Genomic DNA, 26,920 nt, shown 5'->3' with positions numbered 1-26,920 from the left:
GGACGGTGTCACGCAGACCGGCCTAGTCGAGGGGACAGACTGGGGTGAGGGCACAGGAGCTAGTGGGGTGACAACATTGAGCCAGGGGCTGAATGTGAGGGGGGTTCAGGGCCACACGGGACTGGGTAGGGGGATGCAGGGCCATGTGGGGGGTGGCTGAATGGGGACGGGGGCAGCTATGCTGGCTGAATGGGGAGTGGGTTGCAGGGACACATGGAGATGGGCAGATGAGGCTAGGGGTCAGTCAGGGTCTGCATGGGCAAGGCTCCCCAACTCCCTAACAATCCCACCCCAGAAAAAACCTGTTCCATACTTTTCCGAGCCACACCCAACAACCCTCCAGGTTCACTCCTAGGCTCCTTCCCAGCAATTACTTCCCTCTCCCTTAGCTCCTCCATTACCTGTGACTCCCCCAAGCCTTTGCACTATTTCTGAAGGGTCTAGGAAATAGGTTTCTGTATTATAGTTTCAATGAATTATCACTCAAAATTTTGCATTATTATGCTGAGTAAGGAATCTGTTTGTCAAAAAACATTTCCTGAATCTTTTTTATTGTCTGTGTTGTTACAGACATACTTGCTGACAGGTATTTGAAATAAATTAATAAAATACTATAATTGAAACTGGCATGATTATATTTTGTTATTTTGACAAATATGCAGAATTTTATAATGTGTGCAGAATTTTTAATTTTTTGGCTCAGAATTTCCCCTAGGAGTAATACAAGACACTGGAAATTTTCCTTGCTTAGCATAACTGCAAAGCTTCATGGGAATCTGGTTCATAGGCTAGCAGTATGAAATGTGAAGGTTTTTCTAGGCATAGCACATTCTTAATTTTAAGGCTGCTGTCAAATTATATCTTTTTGAATATATCTATGTATATGACAAAAAATTATTTATTTTACCAATTATTATTCCACAGCGTTATACTGCTGCAACAGCAATTGAATTCACCTTGGCTTAAGCACATAATATCTGCACTATCCACCATTACCTCTGTAACACCCAGTAGCTTAGATCCAAAGCTGTTTTCCCCCCTTTCCCTAAAGAATAAATGTGATTAATTAAATTTTGAGATAATTGATTATGGATATTATTACATAAGGCAGTGGTGGAGGGAAGTGGAAAGTGTACAATGGTAACTTTAAAATATTTAAAATTATGGAGCTGGGTAATAGGCTCCATAGAACAGACTGAGAAACATATTGTGCTGGGAAAATATACCGCATTTTATGACTAATCTGCAGAATGAACCCAGATAGGAGATGAGCAAAGTGTGAGGGGAACTATAAATTGGGACGCTGGACTTCCAGTACTTCAGTGGAGTCCACTGAAAGGAGCTTACCAGTTAATATTCTTTAAATGTCCTAGATCCCCTTTCCACTGCTGTCTCTAAAGATTAGCCTTTCTTTTGGCTAGTGTGACAGCTAAACAGTATAACTGGGAATTTAATAAGGGAAGAAGGAAATGGAGATGAAAAGTACAGTAAAAAACACTGGTGATATATAGGTTACTCTTATTTATCTATCTGGAACTAAGAAGCTTAGTATGAAACAACCTGCCTTATTTTTAATAAGGAGGAAACCTGTAACATCTGGAAAGAATCAAAATAAAATGAAGGATTGTACAGTGCAGATTCAAAATTGAAATATTTTGTTGGTAGCTCTGGATTAGATCAAAGTAAAACAAGAATCCAATAAAAGTATCCTCCTTATTCTTGGCAGAGAAGGGAGAGGGTGTTTGGAGTGAAGGCTGTGTAATGGTTTATGCTAATCAAGTGGAACCTCGGAACCTGCTGAGGTTCCCCCATATTTATTTGTCTTTGAAAAAGTAAGTAGGAGCAAAAATAGCTGCAAAATTGTTGTTACCTACAGGGATGTGAAAAATATGCAAAAGTAATTTGTGAAGGTGCCCCTGATCCCTACCCATTGGCAGTGTAAGCACACTGATATTGACTGTTAGTGATGAACTCAGGTGGAGTGCTCCCCACAGCAACCGTGTGCACTCACGGCTTGACTTAGATTGCCTGTTGCTAGGCAGAATGTGCGCCTGCCAAGCATCAGCCTGCATCACCCTGCCTGAGTGTATATGTATGAACAAGCAATAGTAATAATTAAGTTTTCATCACAGGATCTCAAAGCACTTTGCAAAGGCTAAGTGTCATTATCCTCATTCTGCAAAGAATTAAAATGAGACCAATCTGGGAACAGATTTCAGGGTACTAGAAGAGACTCAAGAGAGCTATCTATTGGATCCCATTGTTTCTCTAATCAGTTGTGAAATTTTCCAGCACCATGCAAAGCAAAATCTAAATGTATCCAAAAATAAACTGGTCAAAATAGACAAAGCAATGTGCAAAGCCACAAGAATACATATGTTATCATTATGCATTTTCTTTCAGTTCACTGAGCTATGTCTATCTCATGTTGGCAGGATCGATGTTTAAGGTTACTGTAATTGTCTTTCTATATCAAAAATTTAAAAAAAGAGTTGTGTGAAGTTTATACAATAAAGTTAAACTCAAGAATGAATATAAGGTTTACAAGACTGTAAATCTTGAACTAGTGCAACTTGTGATAATCAGTAATAAAGTCATATATACTGACTTTAAAAATGAATGAAAAACTAGCTGGGAGGGGGAGAGCCTGATGTCTGAACCATTTGCCAGTGAAGAAACCAAAATTAGGTGGGGTTGTCCAAAGAATGAGAAAAATACTAGAGCTGTGCAGGAAACAGTTCTCTCATCCTGCAAGAATTTTCAAAATTTTTAAAAACTTCCCCATGTCTGATCAGAACAAAAAGTAGGAATACTGAAAATTTTCAGAAGCTGAAAATCTGATTTTTTTTTTAGATCAGATCAAAAAAATTTTTGTTTAGATAATTTTGAACCATTTCATTTTGATTTTTAAAACTTTCTTAAACTATAAATTAACTTTTTCAATTCAAAACAAAAAGCCCTTTCAACCCTACACCTGGAACTTTTTGTTACAGGATGTTGAGAATAGATACTGGAATCCCTCATGCCAGCCAACTTCCTGTTGCAGAATTTGAGCTTAGCTGTTCGTCCTCTTAAACCCTAGCAATTAAATTACATTGGTTTATATCTATTTACATTTTCAAGGCTACCATAGCAAGAAAAATGGCTAGAGACTTTCAAGAGACAAACATAAAGATTTTCTTTCACATTTCTAGTGGCCTCAAACCATGGAGAAGGGTCCATGGCTGCAAGATATGAGGAGACTAGAAGATAGCTCTGACTGTGACCTGAATTAGTTCCAGCATTAGCAGGGAAAAACTTATTCAGAGAGTCTAGCACACTCATCCCACACAAAGCAAGAAGTAAGTATATAGTGAGATGTGCTAAAAAAGAAAGTTGTTACATGGAGGAGGAGGAGGAAAGTACTGAGCTAATACCCGTGTCAAGATAAAGAGAGCTAATTAAATAAAACAAAAGCTCCAAATGTGCAGTATTTTTGATCCATGTATTGGGAGCGTTTAATTAGAAATATGTAGGCCTGATTCTCCACTACCGTGCACCTTCTGGGATCACCTATACACAGTATGTGTAAAATACTACCGTGTCAGAATGGCAGCGTTTTACACCCACTTTCACAGGTTTAAATGACTGCAGATAGGTTTTATTCTACAGTATGTTGCCCTATGTATAAATGCGAGAGAGAGAAAAGTAAAGATTATCATTTTAAAATAGAATGTGACTTCTTCCCTGTTGGTAATGCTTATGATGAAATGCTCAAACAGCTACATATTGGCAAGGAATTTCAGTGCTATCCTTATTTGTTTTGTTTTTTAAAAATATGTTTGGCTATTATTTTCATTTTCTTCCTACCCTAATATTTATTATATCAAAAATAACCAAGTTAATGTAATATCAAGTCTGAAGTGCACAATATCAAATATTTAAGTGCATACAAGTCTGAAAATTATAGGTCTAAGGTCCATAGCCACCTTAACTCTATTCTTCCTGTGTGTATTGTAATAGGATCTTTTATTATAAAACAGTATACTGCTGGTAACTGTTGCATATTATTGGGCCACTAATATAATATGAAGAAATAGCACTTTTCATAAAGTCATAGATGTAAAGACCAGAAGGGATCATCTAGTCTGACTAAGCATACTGCAGGCCAGGAAGACTTCTCTGAATTAATTCTGAATTAATTTGAACCATATCATGTCTCTTAGAAAAACATCTAATCTTGTTGATCTTGGCAAGTTGTTTCAAAGGTTAATTACCCTTCTTGTTAAAAATTTGCACCTTACAGGATGAATTTGTCAAGCTTCAGCTGCCAGCCATTGGATTTTGTTATACCCTTTCCCATTAGAGTTCTATTCATCACATTTCTATTCCCCATGAAGGTACTTGTATAAACTCTAAAAAAGTCACCCCCTGTATCTTCTTTTTGATAAGCTACATAAATTGAGCTTTTTGAGTTTTTGGCTATATGGCATATTTTCCAATTGTTTAATCATTCTTGTGCTTTTCTCTGAACCGTCTCCAGTTTTTCAACATCCTTCTTGAAGTGTAGACACCAGAACTGGAGACAGTAATTCCAGTAGTGGTTGCAACTATGTCAAATGTATAGGCAATATAACCGCTCTCCTCCTGCTTGATATTCCTATATTTGTGCATCCAAGGATCACATTAATCCTTTGACCATATCATTGAACTAGATGCTCCTGTTGAGTTGCATATTGACCATGACCCCCCCGCCTTCCCCCAGCTTTTCGGAATCACATCTTCCCAGGATAGAGTCCCTCAGCCTGTAAGTTGGGCCTCCATTCTTTGTTCCTAGATTTATGTATTTGCATTAGGTCATAATGAAATGCATATTGTTTGTTTGTGCTCTGTGTATCAAGCAATTTAGATTGTTCTCTAACAGTGACCTGTTCTCTTCATTATTTACCATGTACGGGGCATGCTTTGTATGAAATATCACAACCATATACGAATGATGAATCTGGTGGTTAGAGGGTGCTACTTTGAGGTACAGGGTAAATTGCCCATTTACAATAACATTATGAGACCTGTCAGTTAGCCAGTTTTTAATCTACTTAATGTGATTTTGTATTATTTTGTTTTACATCACTCTCCCGCATATGTATGTTAATGGTATCAAGCGCATGCAGAAGCTTGAGAAACGTATCTTGAGACAAGTTTCTGAAGTGAACAAAGGTAATATGGGATCCAACGCTTCAGTCCTTACCACCAGTGGAAGTTGAGTGCACTGAGCACCTTGGACTGCTCCTTTTACACTAACTTGATTTCCAACCTCTTTCAGCACCAAATGTCTCCAAACAAGACAAAAATACCTATTGTCATTTAGGAGTTACATACATCCAAAAATCAATGTTAGAAACCAAACTGTTATTGAGTCCTCTGAATGCCAAGATTGTTTAAAGTTGTTCTAAAGAAGAGGAACTTTTTTTCTTGCTTTGTTTATTTATAACCAGCTAACTATTTCACTCCAAAAACAACTACTGGGCTAAGAAACTTCAGCAAGAGGATTTTTAAAAAGAATTTCTTTTAAGAAATTTGTGCAACTGAGAAGTCAGTTTCTTGAGCTGATGGTAACTAAAATAATTCATTTGGGGAGTTACTGACCTTTCACAGGACAGTCAAATGTTTAGCTATCATGCAAGTTTTTCCTCAGTGGGCGGTATGAGATTGTTTGAGGTGCTCTGGGGCTGTGGTTGGGAGAACTTCAGTTCATTAACTGGTACCTTATGTAATCTAACTGATAAATGTAGATTTGGAACTATATAGGGGGTTGACTTTTTAGTACATGTGCTGAAAGGTCACAACAGGCAGGTTTTTATTAATCTGAAAAATAAAAATTAATGTGACTGAAAAACAGACTTTTAGAAGGAAAGTGCCATCTGAATCTTAACTTGATTGTTACTATAATTTTGTTGTGGCTGGGGATTTATTCAACAATGTGGGTAAATGGGTAATGCATTAAAAATAAACTTGAAAATGTCTTCACATCCTGCATTATGGAGGTGTTATAATATAGTGTGTGCACATGTGTGTGTGTGTATATATATATATATAATGTGTTACCTTTAAGTATTTTAAAATTACCAGAGGTCTTCAAACATCCTTCTGTTCTAAGCCAATTTAATTAGTATTAACATGTAGTATTAGCATATAGACAACAGTATTTCTTGGAATAGATTGTTGCTCTTAAATGTAACCTGTATCCATTATAAATGCTTTTTTTGCTTTCCTTTTAACAGATTCTTTTGAGGTACCTGTGCTGCCAACCAACCACACGATTACTGAATCAGGGGGAAATGTGACGCTTAGATGTCCTTACAGTGTTGGAAATTCGGTGCAGCAAGTGATGTGGGAAAGGATTAAAGCAGATCGGATGGATACCATAGGCCTGTGTAACTTGTCAGAAGGGAAAACCTATGGTTCAGATTACCAGGAGCGTGCAATGATAGACTGTGCTACTCAGGAGAGAGACATTCTTGTCATTCAAAATGTTACAGCTTCTGACTCTGGAATTTACCGCTGTCGTTACGGTGGAAACAAAACCCATGTGATGAGCTTGACTGTCACTAGCGGTAAGTGAAGGGGCAGATGGTTTCACAGATGGGAACTCTTTGAACTACTTACGTTTCCCCCCTCATGCACAAATACTTGTAACCGCTAAGTGGGCTTCTCTGATGTCACATTCAAACTAGCAGTGTGTCATGAATAGCAGAACGTGGTGGTTACGATGGCTTTCACAAGGCTGGGCTGACTTTGAACCTGGCTGGTCTCTTTTACAGCTGTCTCAGGGAAACGAGTGACTGTGTGGGAGTGAGAGAGAAGGTGAGAGGGGTGGTTTGGAACAGGGGAGAGTAGTGGGAGAGAGCTGCATAAGGCAGGGAAGGGGAGTCTCCAGCTCCATTCAAGCTGCACCTTGGGAATTTTCCAGTGTTTGTGCCCTGGGGCATGGGTGCTGGAACAGTTTTTATAGTGGGGGTGCTGAGTGCCATTGAACCAAACTGTCAACCCTGTATATGATGGAAACTACTTCAAGACAAGGGGTGCAGCACCTAATTCCAGCACCTATTCCCTGGATTGCATTATGCTGGGTTCCAGAAGTGTGATGCACTCTGAGTTGTAAATATCTGGGAAGCTCAAGAGTGCAGTTTGTCTGGAGCTGCAGTATATCAAACATGGCTGCTACAATATGCAGGTTAGGTACTTGTTTATTTATATATATTTGTTGTTTTGGATATGAATAGAGTATTCATCCCATCCGTATTGTAAACTTCTAATGTAATGCTTGTGAAACATGCCAAACTGACAGCTACACTTGCTGAAGTCCACTCATTATCCTTGGAATAGTCTAAGCATACACCAAATCAGTGCAAATTCCCCCACATTGCCCAGGTGAAAAGATAGCTTGGCCACCCCAGCTCAGTGGTGGGCAACCTGCAGTCTGTGGGTCACATGCAGCCCATCAGGGTAATCTGATTGCAGGCCACAAGACATTTTGCTGATGTTGACCATCCGCAGGCATGGCCCCCTGCAGCTCCCAGTGGCCACAGTGTGCCATTCCTGACCAACAGGAGCTTCAGGAAGCAGCGGGCCGCAGGGACGTGTTGCCCACCACTGCCCTAGCTTCTCTACTAATTGTGCTGATGATATAGGGATATGGCCACCACCACACTAGTAAATAAGATGAAGACCACAAAAATAATTTCTTCTAGACCATTGAAGAATTGTTGTGTGATAGCAACCAGGCCTGGCTTCTCACTGGCAATCTGATAGGAAATGCTCCATGTTCCATTATCAATGCACAGAGCTATCCAGCTGACAGTGTTTTGCATCACTAAAGGCTATGGATTGGGATCTCACTACCTTGTCTCAGAACTATATAATGTAGATACCACATGCAGAGTAAAAATTCAAAATAGGAATTTCTTTTTTTGGTTTTCTTTTAAGAGCTAGTCGATATTCATATAGTCTTTTTCATGCTTAGAAACCTATCCACTGAATTTACAGCCAGGAGAGAACACAGTGCAAAGTGTTAACTATGATGTACGTGAAATTAAAGACAGTACATGTGAGAATATGGAAACATTTTTCACTGATTGCTTGTAACAGTCTCCGTCTTCCTAACCAGAAATCTAACCATTGCGAAAAATTTGATATTTTCCTGTGTATATGTGAACTAACTCACATTTTATTGCATTTTCCATTCATCCTGATACCGGAGAGCTCCTTTGATGGTCCATTCTAAATAATCCCGCTACAGTTTTGATTTCTACTTTAAATATGCTTTGAAGGAGCTAAGACTCATTTTAGGTTGTTTTGAAAGGATAACTCCTCTTGTGCCTTCCGAATTCGACTCCTTCCATTCATGTTTAAGTCCATGCTGTTAAGTACCTTTAAAAGTACTGTTTTTTTCTTTTTCATCACTGAGTGTTCTGGATATTCAACATACATCCTAGGACTAGAAGACTTTCTTTAACAGAAGTAGTTCCTATGGCATGGAGTCTGAATCCTTTCAGAAGGTTTCATCCAAAGGGTGGTTATGAGGGGGTGGAAACATGGGAAAATAAACTGGGCATGTTACTGTGGTGCACACCTAACCTGTTGTTGAATGAGAGGGGGAAGGGAAAGAAGCTTTTGAATCTTGAATTTCTCTTGACTTTGACAGTTTTAGGCATCCAAGTTTAAAAATGTTGACCTTATACAATAATAATCAAATAGGCTTGAACCTGATGAAGTGTCTAGCAAAATTCCTATTGACTCCAAGTGCAGCAGGACACACAAAGCCCAAAACAACAACAAAAAAAACCCAAACAATAAAAAGGAGCAGTCTATCCCACCTGTTAAAACGCCCTCTTCCAACCTAAAGATTATTAACCTTCTATAGCTTCAAAGAAATCCTATAAATCCCTGACAACTTTGACATTGTCAGTGTACATTTGGTTTCTCTTTCTAACAACTGTTGTTAGATGGGAAAAAAGTTGAAAGACTGCCTACAGAGCAATACAATTCAGAGTGTGCCAAGCCCTCTCCCTCTCAGTTACACACACAACTGTGCACCTTTTATAATAACAAAAGGAAATATTTTTTATTGAAATGTGTTTCTAATCATTTTGTTTGTTTTCAACATTTTTCAAAAGTGTTATAATGCACAATGAATGAATGAGAGAAATATTAACTGGAAGGGGGAGAGAGAACTGGTATCACTTCTATATGTAGTAATGCACATTGGAAAACATAATCCCAGGGTAATCTGCTTACTATACATATAAAATGATGGGGTGTACAACATAATCCCAGGGTAATCCCAACTATACATATAAAATGATGGGGTGTACAACATAATCCCAGGGTAATCCCAACTATACATGTAAAATGATGGGGTGTAAATTAGCGGTTACCACTAAAGAAAGAGATCTTGGAGTCATTGTGAATAGTTCTCTGAAAACATCTGCTCAATGTACAGCCTCAGTCAAAAAAGCTAAAAATATTAGGATCCATTAAGAAAGGGATAGATAATGAAACAGAATATATCACAATGACACTAAGTAAATTCATGGTATGCCCGCACCTTGAATACTGTGTGTTATCCCATCTCAAAAAAGATATATTAGAATTGTAAAAAGTACAGAGTGGGGTAACAAGAATGATGAAGAGTATGGAACAGCTTCCAGATGAGGAGAGATTAAAAAGTCTGGGACTGTTCAGCATAGAAAAGAGACAACTGACAAGAGACAACAACAAAATCCTGAATCTATAAAATCATGAATGGTGTGGAGAAAGTGAATGGGAAAGTGTTATGTACCCCTTCACATAGCACAAGAACCAGGGGTCACCCAATGAAATTAACAAGCAGCAGGTAGGTTTAAAACAGTCGTAAGGAAGTACTACTTCACACTATGCATAGTCAACCTGTGGAACTCATTGTTATAGCATGTTGTGAAAGCCAAAAGCATAACTGACTTCAAAAAAGAATTGGACAAGTTTCTGGCGGATAGGTCCATCACTGGCTATTAGTCAAGATGGTCAGGGACATAACCCCATGCTCTGGGTGTCCCTAAGACTCTGACTGCCAGATGCTGGGACTGTATGACAGATGAGTCACTCAATAAATCGTCGTGTGCTTGTCTCTCCCTCTGAAGCAACTGGCACCAGCTGCTGGTGGAAGACAGGATACTGGGCTAGATGAGCCATTGGTCTGACCCAGTATGGCCATTCCTATGTTAACATTCTGTGAGATGTGGGGAAACCAATGAAATGTCCAGCCAAGGTCAAATTTAGTGACTGTGGCCTGGTTCAGCACTTGTTTTGAATGAGCCAAGAAAAACAATTCATTTCTAGGCATGACTACTTGATGTACCATTTTATGTATTTCCTTTTCATATCCATTTATGATGGTGGCCTGACTTTCATTTGGAGCTGCAGAGCCAAGTAATAGTCCAGGTTCAATCTCCTATCAAACTCCTTACCATTTCTTCCTGATCTAGAAGTGGATTAAAACCTTGAGAGGTTCTGTACAGATATTGCAAGCCAGAACTAGATATAAAGGAAATATTAGAAATACAGTTTTGGAGAGACCTAGTGTGAGAAGATGGTTGGCCATTGTAAGAAAATATCTGACAATTTTGGAAGTGGAGAAACTGGACAGAGGGGCATTGGACAGGGGCAGAGAAATAGATTTGGGAGTCATTTGCAGAGTTGAAGCCATAGAAACAGATATACTCAGGTTATGAGAGAGAAAATACTGTGGGAGAATAAAAGTTTCTCCTTTTCTAAATGTGAATTTCTTCATCTCTTTTTGCAATCAGAAATCACACCATGCACTTCTGGTCAAAATAAGGAGAAGTACAAGCAAATTAAGAAAATATACTATGGAGGGCTCATACAATATTTGTCATTAGAAGTCAGCATGCTACAGCTGGACATTTTCTCAGGGGAATGAGAGTGCGGCCCACTTAATACTCCTGATTTTTCTCCAGTCTATCCTTATTACTTGTATGTATTGGTTTATTTATGTTACAATAACATGTGGAATCTCATTGTATGGGGTGTTCTACAATCAGATAAGACTTTCTCTGTCTCTAAACCCTTACAGTCTGACTAAAGACATGAAGTGACAGCTAGATTGCTGTATACAATATAGAGAAGGGTGACAGTAATAGGAACACAGGGCTGAATATATTGGCTAAATAGATAGCATTATTTTAGTTTTAAACAAGCAATCTTGGCTGTGTTCAGCAGACCTCAGAAAGTTCAATTTCGAGTTTGTGGTGGAGTGATCTAAGGCTGTCTATTATTCTGTCGGCAAAGTGTCATTTGCAGAGATGCTGTTTCAGATCTTTTAACCACCTAGGTTTAAAGTGCTGGCAACGTTCACTACTTTTATGCTTCTTATTTCTCTGTCTGCCCATCCCAAGAGAGATCTTTACAAATGGTGGCATAACAATTTATTTCTAATCTAAACAAAGGAAGACAGAAAAGTTATGGGTAGCTGTGGGTTCTCTCACTCTTTTTCTAAAAACCAGACAAGTTTTTTAGGTGCTTAAATACGGATTTAGGGGCCAGAAGTCCATCTGTTGTGCACTGAATTACACTAGCTGAGCATCTGGCCCTATGTGCCGAACTTGTAGGCATACAAGTTTGAAAATGTTGCCTATATAAGGTCGGCGTGTCACTATTATTAAACCAAGTTACATCTGCTATATTGAATTTAGATATTTTGTTTTAAAGTTGGTTTTTGAGAGAGTTAAAAGGGGATATAGTTAAAAGACCACAAAGGGTGAAGTAAGGAGTGGCTAAGAGACCTTGAGCTACCCATGCTGGAGGTATATTCAGTAAAGTGAGGTTCAACTTTGAAAAGTGCCTGTAAAAAAACAAAAGAAAAAACACAATAGTATAATTGGAGTGCATGTTTATTATTGCACTGATTTCCATATTATTAGAAGTAAAATTTTCCATCTTTCGAGTTTCATGTGTCTCAGGCTGTAGCCTGTGTAGTGTATCCTCTCGTCTCCTGATGACTTGGTTTAACCGCAGCAGCACATTTGCGTTTCAGTGATGATTGGTCTCACAAAGACGTCAAACCTCTTGTATTGGTTTTGCAAAGTGTGAAATCTAACCGTCCAAACTAAGTACAACTCAGATGTTTTATTTTCTGAAGCAGCAATGTGCTATGGAATCTATACCTCTACCATTCAAAAGGATTGTAGGACATTTGCTAGGATATGGATCTATTGTAGGATACAGGGAATGCAGGATGTTCATGTTAAGTACCTTATTTTAATTCTAGAAAGCTCACAAGGTATCTTTAAATTGGAAAAGTAGCTGCCAGTTTTTTGTATGGTGTAATAGTTAGAATTAGTGTTTAATTTCACAAATCTTTGCAGTAGATGTCATTGTAACACTAAATAATTTTAAGCTAAAGAATTAAATCAATCAGAACTATGCAGTACAAATGTTCAAATTAAGGTCAAATTGACAGAGCCCGTTTTTTTTTTTTTTTTTAAGAAATACTGTGTAGTTGGATTCATTTTATTTACCTTCTTATCTCTAAGGCTTTAGGGTTCACCTGGAGAGGGGTGCCCCACACACACTCCTGTACACCTCTCTCACACGGGGGCGGGTGGTGACCAACTGACCCGACCCTCCCTGCCCAGTGCTCTCCACCCTCCATGCCTGGCTGGGCCCCTGGGATGGACCCGCCTCTCCCGGTACCTGGCGCCACATCTTCCTGAGGCAACGTGCGGTGGGGTGGCATAGGTTCACATGTCCCCCTCATATTTCTGCCAGGGTTCACGCCAGAATATAACCAGCAGCAGCCTTTCGGCACTGTGCGGGAGGGAAGGGATGGGAGCTGCTTCCAGCCACGAGAAAGGGGCAGCGGAAAGGGATGACCTGGCCCGTGTCTTTGCAGAGCTCATCTCTTCACACCCCTACCCCCACCGTGTGGCTGGAAGCAGCTTGTCCATTCCTGCCTGCACTGTGTCAAAAGGCAGCTAACACCTCCAGGCTGCTGCTGGCCACGGACATAACCCAACCGCCTCTGGCTACAGCACGGGCAGGAAGGGGTTAAGCCCTAAGGATGCATTATGCACCAGGGAACCTGACTGCAGGGGTTTCAGCAAACCCTGCCACAGAGGTGACTCGGCAGGGGAGGGTGCCTAGGGGACGAAGCAGCCCCTGCTCCCGAGGGGCAGGACCCAGGGTGGGGTGGGGGGGTCGGGTGAAGAGGGTGCTAAGCCCCAGCCTGTGGAATCTGCAGGGTTGGGGCATGAACAGGCTGGAAATCGCTCCCCCACCCTCCCACTCCTCGGCCCCTTTGCTAAGCTCTGAGGCTTCCCCATGCCAGCGCTGTGCGGGGCTTTGGCATATGCAGGGCTTGGCTCCTCCTGACCAGAGCCCCGGACTGGTGGGTCTTGGGCTTTCCAGGGGCACCGGTGCAGCCAGAGGCAGCGGGGGAAGGAAGGAGCCTGCTGGCCAGGCTGTTGGTGAGCTGAGGACTCCGAACAGGGGCTGCTTCTCCGCACAGTGCTGGGAGCGGGACGCACCCGCTGCTGGGGATATGGAGGAGCAGTGGGGATGGGAGGGGTGAAGGGGCAAAGCAGGGAGAGGACAGCGAGAGGGGGAGCACGTAAAGGGCTGATGGGTGGGCAGCAGAGGCGACGCGTAACCAGCCGCCACCTGGTGCCTGCCCACACTCACCAGCCACTGCCACTCGCAGCGTGCAGCCAGTGCCAGCTGGAAACAGGATTGGGGGTGGGGCCCTGCTGGCTAAGAGCCAGCACGCAGAGCAGCCAGCCCCACATGCTGCATCTTTGCCCGGAAACCAGCTTTGCACCCCACCCACCACCAACCACTAGACCCCCCCCCACTCACTGCTGGTGGGCAGGCAGCTGGCAAGCGGGGATCTGGCCAGCAGCAGGACCCACCAGTACTGATGGGAAGAGGGCGGGAGGAGTCAGAAAATATGGGAAAGTTTGCCCATTTTTAAGAATGTCAGGATACCTTCGGGAGGGCTTAAATATGGGACTGTCCCTTTAAAAATGGGACAGCTGGTCACCCTAATTAAATCTCCCTGTCTCCTATAAATCCTGTTGACATGATGTCTTGCTAAATATGATCATGTCATGAAATTAGATACCGGCAATTGTTATCCTTTTAATATCTCCATTAGTCTGAACTTGCTTTTAATAAGAGCTGCAGTTAATGTCATTCACTTGTTGCTGACTGTGGCCAAAACATCTAAATTTTGTATAACAACCCTGCATCCAGCTAATAGGTACTTTCCATCTGAACACATACGTGACCATTCATTCACTGACTATCCTGTCTCTGTTTTATAATTTCCTTTGTAAAAAGAAAATTCTTTTAGTACCAATTGCATTGTTTGCCTTTTTACAGACAAAGCCCTGGCTGGGATGATTTAGTTGGGGATTGGTCCTGCTTTGAGCAGGGGGTTGGACTAGATGACCTACTGAGGTCCCTTCCAACCCTGATATTCTATGATTCTATAAACATGACAGGTGAATTTACTGAATTAGTTTTGGAATCTCCTTTAAATCTCTAACCTTTAATTAAACTTTGGCATTTACTGAATTACTCTGTATGATCTAAAACTGATTAAATTACTGTGACTAATTAAAGTGATTTGAGCTGAATTAGGACTAGAGAAAAAAATCAAAATTGTGTGTATACTTTACACACACACCATTCTCTTCAACTGAGAAAAGACAAAAGGGCATCTAGGTATTATTTTTACATCTAAAGCAAAACTGTAGATTTTTCTTATCCAATCTACTAAAGGTTTTATTTGATCTGAAGATTTCTACTTTTGCCAGATGAGTTTTTGGTGCAGATGTGGGTAAAGGGAAACCGGTTAAAGTGTTTGAGAAACTTACCATTTGCTAGTACTTGAGTCAGAGACCATCATTTCTAAAGACAGCAGCTCTACATTTGACTGAAAGAAGCTGCCAGCTCCATTAGCTGTCAATAGCCATAGGACCCTGTCATAAATATAAAGTGAAGGGTAAACACCTTTAAATCCCTCCTGGCCAGAGGAAAAACCCTTTCACCTGTAAAGGGTTAAGAAGCTAAGATAACCTTGCTGGCGCCTGACCAAAATGACCAATGAGGAGACAAGATACTTTCAAAGCTGGAGGGGGGGGGGAAACAAAGGGTCCTCTCTGTCTGTGGTGCTTTTGCCGGGACCAGAGCAGGAATGCAGGTCAGAACTCCTGTAAAGAGTTAATAAGCAATCTAGTTAGGGATGCGTTAGATTCTGTTTTGTTTAAATGGCTGATAAAATAAGTTGTGCTGAATGGAATGTATATTCCTGTTTTTGTGTCTTTTTGTAACTTAAGGTTTTGCCTAGAGGGATTCTCTATGTTTTGAATCTGATTACCCTGTAAGGTATTTACCATCCTGATTTTACAGAGGTGATTCTTTTACTTTTTCTTTAATTAAAATACTCTTTTAAGAACTTGATTGCTTTTTCATTGTTCTTAAGATCCAAGGGTTTGGGTCTGTGTTCACCTATGCAAATTGGTGAGGATTTTTATCAAGCCTTCCCCAGGAAAGGGGGTGTAGGGCTTAGGGGGATTTGGGGGGGGGAAGATGTTTCCAAGTGGGCTCTGTCCCTGTTATTTTTGTTAGATGCTTGGTGGTGGCAGCAATAAGGTCCAGGGACAAAAGGTAAAATAGTTTGTACCTTGGGGAAGTTTTAACCTAAGCTGGTAAAAATAAGCTTAGGGGGTTTTCATGCAGGTTCCCCACATCTGTACCCTAGAGTTCAGAGTGGGGAAGGAACCTTGACAGACCCTTTCCAGACTACTGGCCACCTGAGAAGATAATACCATTTCCACCCTTTGGGTAATGGCAATCCCTGTGGTATTTTAAGCTGTCAGGACTCCAAGGGTCTCAGGTTGCTGGTTCAGTGAGAGCGGAAAACCAACGAGACAATGGGTTGGATCAGGGCCCTTGAGCACAGCCAGTCCTTCCCACATTGTCTGCCCTACATAGGAACACACCTCCCTTCCCCTGCCCTGCCTCATTCTGCCTCCTTGGGTGTTGCTAGATCCAGCCCTCTGCCTCATTCTGAAAGCAACAGGGAAGGGTGGAAGGGAGGTTCAGGCAATCACTGTGGCAACAATAGCTCAGGGACAGGATAAAAGCAACATGCAGCCAAAAGTGGCTGCTGGGGAATGTCAGATGGGTGGGAAGCAGGAGGCACGTTGTCCAGTCAGTGGCTCTTCTGGTATGATGTAGGCAGGTGGTATTAGGAGTTTGCCTTCTACAGCAGGCAGTGAGAGGCATGTGTGTGGTGTGTGTGAAGGCAAGGCTATTGAAGGAAGACAGAAGTGAAGAGACAGGAACTGAGTGGAATTAGCTCTTTTCCCTCACCTTAGTTTCCTAAATGAATTGTGTGTGTCTGCAGGACTTTTAGGAGTTAACAAAGCCCCTTTTCCTAAGCATGAACATGCATGTGTTGCTTTCTTTCTCGCTCTCATTTGCACAATCAGCTGTTTCAGCAGTGTGTAGTTAGCATACTGTATGTACCATTCCAGCAAGGCGTATAACAAGCTATAAGCAGCTCCTTACAGTGCAATAAAAACCCCTCTCATTAGGTCACAATGCATTATAACTGTCTAGCCCATCAGTGTTTCCTTCTCAAAGCAACAGTTAGTGTGTTGAAGGTTGAAAGACTTCACCCGTGAAATTTCCAAAATCCTGTGAAGAAAATGTCAATACTACAAAACTGTTTTTCATCCAACACTTAAGGGAAATGCGCCTGGTCTTTAGACCAGATGAATAGTCTCCCATTAACCTAGCTCCTTTAATCAGAAGACAGGCATTAAAGAGACAAATGACAAGTCTGAAAGGTCAGTAGTTACAGTAGGGTTTGGTATATTTATGAAAACAAAAGCAGCAGTAGGGCATAATTCACTTCAACTGAGAAGGCAAAAAAGGGCTTCTAGGCATTTTTGCTTCTAAAGCAAAATCTGTAGAATTTTCTTACCCAACTTTAAACTCGGTAGCTGGTAATCACCATGTTCAAACTGTCATAAATCAGAGATCAGCCCAGCCTAATAACCCTGGAGCCCAAACTCCCCTTGTTTTTGAGGGGAGTTTTCTGGTTGGAATCTACCTTACAAGGATTCAATCCAGAAGTATTGAGCTTGATGCAGATGTACCCTTTCCTGAAATGCGAGGGGATTAGCACCTGATGTTCTGGCACAGATAATAATGAAATGCTCTGTTTTAGCAAAGCAGCTAATATGTGAAGATGTTTGAACTTGCTCCATAGAGGGCAATTGTTTGTTTGTTTCTGCAATTGCCAAAGCAGAAAATCCTTATGATATAGAGACTGACTAATGCTGTATAATATCTTGGAAGGAAATACAACATGTCTTTCTCTTCTCCTTTGTCATTATAAGCATATGACAACTACAATCAGGCTCAAAACACAAGGCCACAGGTTTTTATATGTGCTTACAATATGAAAATCTTCAGCTCTTAACAGTCCGTCAGAATGCTGTAATGTCCCATGTCCCTTCAGCAATATAAAGTTTGAGTTTTCTTTCTTTCCATTAGAACAATATTGAAATTAAAACATGGGGTCTTTCTGTGGGTAGCATTTGCCCTGCAGTTTCCTGTGTGCACATCAGCATTGAAGAGAAGCTAGTGAACAAGTTATGGCCTCTGTTCATAGTAGCCAATAACCACTGTTAACTTTCTTTGTCCACCTAAGGATTCACCTCTGCTATGATGCCCCCAGAACACAGCCATCTGGTAATGGGTTAAGCAGGTAGTGATTTGTGATGACTGCTACTGATTGGCTTGTTTCACATACAAACAATGCATTTAGCTAGTTGCTGGTTAAACATACTCCTGTTATTGTTACCTTGTCCTATCACCTGCCTACTAGTCTGTTTCTTGCCTGTTTAAACTGTAAGCTCTTTGGGGGCAGGGATTGTCTCTTACTTTGTGTCTGTAGGGTCTGTAGACCCGGTCTGGTTTAGTAATCTAGGCTCTAGTAATACAAGTAATAAATAATAATGATGTGTGGCAAGGGTTCTCAAGATCGTCAGTAACATGGACCAGACCTGAATAGAGAGTTTTTCTCGTGGTCTGCTGTCCTCCCATTTTCAGTTAATTAGTATCTCTGTGGCAATTACAGCAATTGCTTACATGGAAAGAATATTAGGAAAGCACTTCAGCTGTCCTTTAATACATTTTAACAGATGGAAACCAGGAGGAGACACTACACTATGTGACCAACCATGGTTTCCTGGCTCACTGTTTGAGAACTGCTGATATATAGCATAATACAGCTAAGTTAGTCAGTAGATTAAAAGTCCCCATTTTTAACAAACCAGATATTTGCCTTTCTCAGCCCATGTCTTGCTTATTGTTCATTACTTTCATTTCTGTGTCACGTCAGAATTTGAAAACAGTAAGGTTATTTGTTTCTGCATTCTGTTTACTTTTGGCTAGATCCTACTCCCTCTATGCACCGAGGTAAAAGAAGCAGAAGACTGTATAAGGGTGCATTTTTTTCCCTATGCAAATAGCTGAACAGAATCTCTCCCACCACTCGGGTGGACTGGGTGGTATGTCTGTTCACACACTGGACCCTGCAGCATAGGAGGTGAAACCAGCTGGCTAATGCTTAGGCTGCTATTAACAGCTTGTGTTATCTGGGTGTGCTCCTAGTACCTGCTCATAGGAGGAGGAAGCAGGGCATTGTGGTGGGTTGCACAAAGGCAGATTAGAAGTTCTGTGGTTTAACATACTTTTTTTTCCTGCTTCTTTTAATCAAAATCAGTATCAAGAGTGTGAGAAAATATATTCAGTATAACTACTGTGCGTGTAGTAAACAGTGCTGAAAAGGGATGGTTGTAGGCCTGAGACACTGGACTGAGACTCAAGAGATTTGGGTTCAGGTCCTGGCACTGCCACAGAGTTTTTGGGAGGCCCTGGGCAAGTCACTTCCCTGCCCTGCTTCAATTTTCCCATCGGTTAAATTGGGATAATCACTTCTTACCTGTCAGGGGTGTGTGAGAATATAATAACATTTGTGGTGCTCAGATGACAGGAACTATATAAACAGATTGTGTGCAGGGCGGTCTCAGGATTGGGGGAGTACATATGTAAAACCATCTTTCCCCCCTCAAGTTGGCCATTTGAGTGTTCCTTGGCTACAGCTGGGGTCTGGCCCAGTAAAATTTTCAGAAATAAAATCTAAACATTTCAAGGAAAGTGAAGTCTAATGTAATTTTGATTAAGTGCTTCTCACCTTGGTTATGGTTCTCAGAAAGTGTCTTTGTTTAAATAGTAGAACAGATGAATAAGCTCTTCAAACAAAAGCCCCAGGACATGGGATCTACCATAGGTTAAGGGCACAAATTTTTGTGGAAATGCTTGTTAAAACAGTTTCCCCTATAGTTAGCACAGGAAATAACTGGCATGATTGTGTAGTAGTATCAGTTGACAAATGTTGACAATGTAATGTTGACTGTGGCAACCTTTTTCTGGGGGTCTCTGAAGAGATGACAAAGCTATTGGTTGTTTTGAGTCATGAGGCCCAGGAGGCTGAGTACTGAGAGATTGTTGGACTATTTGTTTAGGATAACCTCTGTAGAGTAAAATCATAGGCCATATCTGGTTCTGCAATAACTTTTACACGACTAGCATGCAGTATTTTTATTATTTCTACCTGAAGAGATCTTGTCTGTGATATCAGACTCTGGTTTCCTCAGTGGGGAAAAATAAGCTATGTGATGCATTGTTTAGTCCCTATCTATGTATTGTGGTCTCTCACCTTTTGTGATATCTATATAAACTCTGCTGAGAGCCCCAGAAACAAAGGTAACAGTGAAAAATTGGTGTTGGAGCCTGAGGGGAAGGCAGGAGGGCCAGTCTCCTTTTCCCCTTTAGCTTTCACTGAATATGTTTTTATCTGTATAACTGTTGATTTGAACCTTAGTGGAATGTGAAGAATACCTGCCTCTTCAAACTATTGATGATCTTTATTATCATCTTCTAGAAACTTTGGATCATCACTGGCATATTTTGCTCATTGCTGGAGGGGCTGCTGCCTCATTACTGTTACTGGTCACCATACTGATCATCAGCATCGCTCTTGTTTATCGTAAAAAGTAAGTAGAGTAACAGATCCAATTCCTTAACGACCCTGAGTAGCTCTAAAGTCTCAAAGACCTCATATTGGATAGCCTTCCACTGACATAACTGCTAAGACTCTAACATCCTCTTTAGAATTGGTTTTAAAAAATGGGGTGTGGAAATGTAGCAATTTTTAAAAATGTACCCCTTTTATTCAAAATTTGAAATATCAACACTTGGAAAATTCTGATGCTACAGCTGGTAGAAAAAATTGTTAATGTTTCAAGTTTTTCCTAATTTTTTTAAAAATTTGAATTTCAAAAAATGTCAACACGTTCTAATCTTCATGCTCTTATGAAATGCTTTCATGGCATAAACCACAACTGGCGCACTCTGCGATTACATGGTAAGGGATTAAGTTCTGAATTTATTTCCCACTTGAATCCTCCCATCCCCAAGTATACTGCATCCCCTACCAAATGACTAAAAGTTGTTAAACCTAGATTGTATGTCTTTGTTTTTTGTTGAAGTTGGCAAAAACAACAGTAACAAAATAATGAGACATCTCGCCCCCCCCCCCCCCCCGCAATACAAAGCATTTTTAGAAAAAAGGTCATTTTAGCTAATTGGCAAATATGTCTTATTATTCACCTGAAATGGGGTTGGTTTTTTAAATGTATTATTTATGTCCCAACTTTGTGCTCAGCACTATATGAGACAAAGTTAATTTCTGTCCCAAGGAGGTTACAGTCTATAACTCAGACACAGAAACACTAAGCTGCCCAGGGACCCAGAGGAGAGGCTGATTGGAGTTTGTTCTTTCTTTTGCTTTGAGTAAGAAGGTAAACCCAGTCCTCCATTATCTCTCTCATTTCTAGTTCTCCCTGGGAAACAAAATCCCAAGATGCTAGATGGCCTTTTAAGCCTTTTTTGGTTATTATTTTTGTACTGAAATTATTGTACAGATCTATGTTGTTAGAATTAATCTGCTAAACTATGTAGATGTGCATTTCCACTGTAACATTCCCGCTGAATGTGTGTCACCAGAAAGAAAAGGAGAAGGATTATGAAGGCCCTGTCGAAAGCCCTGTACTCTACTCAGACCCGGGTAAGACTGGCCAAAGAACTACTTCCTTTTTGCGGGATCTTTTTGTGTGTCTGTCTTTTCTGAGTAATTTAAATGTGACAACATGAAAACAGTACTTTCTGCAGTTCGCAATTTAGATTCTACTCTTACTACTGGTGCTTTTTTCACTGTTTCCCTGAAATATGCTCACACTTGTAAGAGACAGCATGGTGTAGTGGTCTGAGCACTGATCCAAGCACCAGGAATTCCTGAGGTCTAATCCCGTTGATGGGCTCGTCATGCAGGCCACCATTCTCAAGTCAATGGGAGTTGCAGATGCTCAGCAACGCTCCAAATCAGGCCCTGTGTATTTGTCCTAAATATGGATTTATGGGCTGGATTTTGAGCTCCCAATTTGGCTTTAACACCTTTCTGAATTTCTGTTTCTCCTTGAATAAAAATGGATTGTTAGTTTAAGAGGAGTGCTGCAAGGATTAGTTAATATTTGCTAAGGACTCTGATAGTATTAGACATCAAAGTGCTGAATGTTTTGGCAGTGATCCTTCTGTGATATAAGAGGGTAGATATGTTTGCAAATAGTTTACCTTTGGGCTTGAAAGCTAACCCCATCATTCCTCCATATGCTGCATGCATGTTTAATTTTGGACACTAAATGTAACATTGGTTCATTCTATTATTTGATACATCTTCAGTTTGTCTTAAAAGTAATACCTAAACATATTGCATATGTATGCAGGACTTCTGCCATGGGAGAAGTGTAACAGGAGAACTTAGGTGCTGTGTTTGGGAGTGAGATGTGAGTTCATCTACTCTAATTTTGTAGGGCAGATACCCAGTTTTCAGAGGTTTCCCTCTTTTTTGTTCTTTAGAGGTGGGACCCAAACACTAATACTTAAACCTTTTTTAGACATTTGTGTTCCATAAAAAATATAATATAATATAAATCTTTATAGAGCCCTAAGAATGCTAAGGTGAGGGAAGGGTGCCAACTTAATTCTGCTCCTGCCTTTCCTCTACACTGACCCTCAGTCCTGGCTCCTGGGGCCACCTTTGCCATCTTTCCCCCTGAACACTATGTAACCTTTCTTAATGGGTGTGTGAGTCTCTCGCTGCTTCTCCCAGTCACCAGCTTGTACATGAAGCCACTGTGAGTTGCATGGTAGAGATTTCTTTAAAACTCCATCTTTACTCGTAGTCTTCACTGCCTCCCTTCTGTCTTATATTGACCAGAAGAAGGGTGAAGCAGGCTGTAATGGGAGTACAGGCCTCAGGGAAATCCCTGCACTAAGAAATCTTCCCTTTTTCTGTGATAAGGAGCCCTAATGGGACTTGTTCCAACTTTAGGAACTGCCTAGTTCATAAAGCAATTAATGCATGAGGAATCACAAGTGTTTTAAGATTGGACGAGTCCTGCAGTTGTTTTCATCTATCTACTATGCCCCAGCTGAAATTATTAATCGTGATTAAGCGCCCTGTTAAACAATAGAATGCTATTTATTTAAATATTTTGGGTGCTCTCTATGTTTTCAAATATATTGATTTCAATTACAACACAGAATACAAAGTGTACAATACTCACTTTATATTTATTTTTGATTACAAGTATTTGCACTGTAAAAAAACAACGTAGTATTTTTCAATTCACCTAATACAAGTACTGTACTGCAATCGCTTTATCATGAAAGTTGAATTTACAAAAGTAGAATACTCTGCAAAAAAATCTTGCATTCAAAAATAAAATAATCTAAAATTTTAGAGCTTGCATGGGCTCAGTCCTCCTTCTTGTAAAGCCAATTGCTCAGACAAACAAGTTTGTTTACATTTGCAGGAAATAATGCTGCCCGCTTCTTGTTTACAATGTCACCTGAAAGTGAAAACAGGCATTTGCATGGAACTGTTGTAGCCAGAGTCCCAAGATATTTACGTGCCAGATGCACTAAAGATTCATATGTCCCTTCATGTTTCAACTACCGTTCCAGAGGACGTGCGTCCATGCTGATGACAGGTTCTGCTCGATAACAATCCAAAGCAGTGCGGACCGATGCATGTTCATTTTCAGTATCTGAGTCAGATGCCATGAGCAGAAGGTTGATTTTCTTTTCTGGTGGTTTGAGTTCTGTAGTTTCCCCATCGGAGTATTGCTCTTTTAAGACTTCTGAAAGCATGCTCCACACCTCGTCCCTCTCAGATTTTAGAAGGCACTTTCGATTCTTAAACCTTGGGTCGAGTGCTGTAGCTATCTTTAGAAATCTCACATCGGTACCTTCTTTGCATTTTATGAAATCTGTAGTGAAAGTGTTCTTAAAATGAACAACATGTGCTGGGTCATCATCCGAGACTGCTAGAACATGAAATATATGGCAGAATGTGGGTTAAAAAACAGCAGGGGCATACAATTCTCCCCCAAGGAGCTCAGTCACAAATTTAATTAATGCATTATTTTTTTAATGAGCATCAGCAGGATGGAAGCATGAACTCTGGAATGGTGTCCGAAGCATGAAGGGGGCATATCAATGTTTAGCTTAACTGGCACATAAATACCTTGCAATGCCAGCTACAAAAGAGCCATGTGAATGCCAGTTCTCACTTTCTGGTGACATTGTAAACAAGAATAGGGCAGCATTACCTCCCGTAAATGTAAAGAAACTTGTTTGTCTTAGTGATTGGCTGAACAAGAAGTAGGACTGCGTGGACTTGTAGGCTCTGAAGTTTTACATTTGTTTTGTTTTTGAGTGCTGCAGTTATTTAACAAACAAAATCTACATTTGTAAGTTGCACTTTCACGACAAAGAGATTGCATTGCTGTACTTGTATGAGGTGAATTGAAAAATACTATTTCTTTGTTTATCATTTTTACAATGCAAATATTTGTAATCAAAAATAATATAAAGTGAGCACTGTACACCTTGTATTCTGTACTGTAACTGAAATCAATATATTTGAAAATGTAGAAAAACTTTCAAAATAATTAATACATTTCAGTTGGTATTCTATTGTTTAACAGTGTGAGTAAAACTGCGATTTAATTGCGATTAATTTTTTCTGGCATGGTGGTTGAAGCATGAAGGGACACATGAATCTTTAGCATATCTGGAACATAAATACCTTGCAATGCCAGCTACAAAAGTGCCATGTGAACGCCAGTTCTCTCTTTCTGGTGATAGTGTAAACAAGAAGAGGGCAGCATTATCTCCTGCACATGTAAACAAACATGTCTGAGCGTTTGGCTGAACAAAAAGTAGGACTGAGTGGACTTGTAAGCTCTAAAGTTTGAAATTTGTTTTATTTTTGAATGCAGTTATTTTTTGTGCATAATGCTACATTTGTAAGTTCAACTTTCATGATAAAGAGATTGCACTATAGTACTTGTATTAAGTGAAGTGAAAAATACAATTTTTCATTTTTATAGAGCACAAATTGATAAAAAATAAATATAAAGTGAGCACAGTACACTGTTGAAATTGAAATCAATATATTTGAAAATGTGGAAAACATCCAAAAATATTTAAAGAAATGGTATTCTAATATTGTTTAACAGTACAATTTTTTTTTAACTGTATGATTACTTTTTTTAATCGCTTGACAGCCCTGTCCTAGATGTTTTGAGAAAACTCTGGAACTTTTTGAAATGTTCAGAATACTAAAAGTACCAACTTGTTCCAGGTTCTTCCTCCCATCTCTGTTGTTTCCCACCTTACCTTCACTACTGCAGTATCTTCCAGTGCTGTAAATGAGATCTGGGCTCAAGCAGCTTTTCTTCATTTTTTTGACATTCCTATTATTGTTGTTCTGAGGGCATTCAGAGCCCAACACTAACAGGGGCTCTTGAGCTTTAGCTCGATTGTGAACATCTCCCTTGATTAAATAAAGTGTGGCTATCTAATGAACCAATGATTTGCAGTTCACTGTTGACATTTTTAATGGTTTTATGTTCTTGTAGCCCAGTAACAGTTATGGAAGATCCAACTTTCATGGCACACCAGACAGCAGAAGAGGAGTAGAATCAGTGTCTGGGCAGATGGATGAGATTTATATCAACTACAGAGACTACTCACGCAAACCAAAGACAAGAGCATGAGTTTCTTTCGCATGTCTGAATAAAGTAACCAATGTCGAAGTACAGGCTCTGGATCGTAGGCTGGATTCTCTTTGTACCAGACTGACCTTTATTTTTTTAGTCTCCATCAGCAAAGTGACTTTGATTTATCAGTCCAGCAAGAGATTATTTGTTTGTCTATAATTTACACTTTCCAAGACTTTAACTACATTTTAAGCCATCATTTTGGCAGGGAGGGAGGGAATAAATTAAGGGGCCAATTCAGAGCTGCTGTACTCCAATGGCACTGGAGCTGCATCTGTCTACACCAGGTCTGAATTTGATCTTGGAAGTTTATCTGAATGAGTGAAGCAGAGGGAAAATGTGTTCTTTTCTGTCTAGATCCAGGTGTTTAACATCTACAGTGGCACTCACATTGTGTGCTTTATAGAGTGGTAGCAGAATGAAACTGTTTTTGCTCACTGGTAACATAATACTTGTATTTGATCTTGTCACTTCACATGCAGCCGGTTTTCTCCTGCCCAGAATAAGACTGGTTCACAGGAACTCACCATCCCTCCCTCTTCATGGCCACACAAGATGTTCAAGCAGTTACTCAGGTCCTTATGGTTGAGGAAAGGATAGAAATCTGGCCCTGAGGCACAGCAGCACACTCAGGCCTGGTCTACACTGGGGTAGGGATCGATCTAAGTTACACAACTTCGGCTACGTGAAGAACATAGCTGAAGTCTACGTACTTAGATCTACTTACCGCAGTGTCTTCACTGCGGTAAGTCGACGGCTGACTTTCTCCCATTGACTCCGCCTGTGCCTCTCGCCCTGGTGGAGTACCGGAGTCGATGGGAGAGCACTCGATTTATTGCATCTAGACTAGACGCGATAAATCAACCCCTGCTGAATTGATCACTGCCCGTTGATCTAGCTGGTAATGTCGACAAGCCCTCAGGTGAAAACAAAACACAAAGACTCTGTCACTGGCAAGTTATATTTAATAATAATTTATTATAAGGTTTGGTTGCACAAAAAATAAATGAGAACAAGGAGGATACAGGAATAAATGAGGCAAAGCAGAAGAAAAAAGCATGATTAAGAACACTTACAAAATGATATGTATGCATACACATACATATATGTGTATATATTCTGCAGGAATCTGCAGAAGAAAATGCACAAAAATAGAAAGAAACAAAACCAGAAGGCAGACCTGAGAATTATGGTCTTTACACAAGTGGAATGTCTCTAGGCGTGTGCAGGACAGTCACTTTAACATGAGGGAGGAATCCAGGTAAGTGAGTGCTATTATGAAGACTAATAGTCACATATGGCTGCATACTATAGTGCCTCAACATACTGTATACTGTGTGTCAGGCTGATTAATCACATCTGCTTGGCCTGGTGCTCCCTTTCTCTTTAAACATTAGTGAAAGTGGTACTGAACTTGAATATTTCTGGAAAGGGGAAAAAAGTTAATGTCATTCTTCCTAAGCATTAGTTACCAGTTCTATTGAGTTTGGCAGGAAAAGAGCATTGACAGCAGCCTGAAAGCTAAAAGCACATTATAGTTAACCTCTTCTGACAGAAGGCTGGTTTCATGGGGATAAAAAAACAGTGGTCTAGATTCTTCTGGTCATTATGTGGAC

General features: G+C 40.4%; 1 protein-coding gene across 1 annotated transcript in view; it reads left to right on the top strand.

Annotated features, from left to right (window-relative positions):
- The window catches only part of CD226 (CD226 molecule), a 38,684-nt gene extending 13,150 nt beyond the window's left edge, over positions 1 to 25,534 (top strand). The window contains exons 3-6 of the mRNA XM_073331718.1: positions 6,261 to 6,593; positions 20,060 to 20,171; positions 21,184 to 21,244; positions 25,164 to 25,534. Of these exons, the coding sequence (XP_073187819.1) occupies positions 6,261 to 6,593; positions 20,060 to 20,171; positions 21,184 to 21,244; positions 25,164 to 25,301 (644 nt within the window). The 3' untranslated portion in view covers positions 25,302 to 25,534. The remainder of the gene's footprint in view (positions 1 to 6,260; positions 6,594 to 20,059; positions 20,172 to 21,183; positions 21,245 to 25,163) is intronic.
- The last annotated feature ends 1,386 nt before the right edge of the window (positions 25,535 to 26,920 follow it).

The sequence above is a fragment of the Lepidochelys kempii genome, chromosome 2 (assembly GCF_965140285.1).
Source record: "Lepidochelys kempii isolate rLepKem1 chromosome 2, rLepKem1.hap1, whole genome shotgun sequence".
Taxonomy (NCBI): Eukaryota; Metazoa; Chordata; order Testudines; family Cheloniidae; genus Lepidochelys; species Lepidochelys kempii.
Note: the sequence above shows the minus strand (reverse complement) of the source record. Positions and strands in the feature narration are given on the sequence as shown.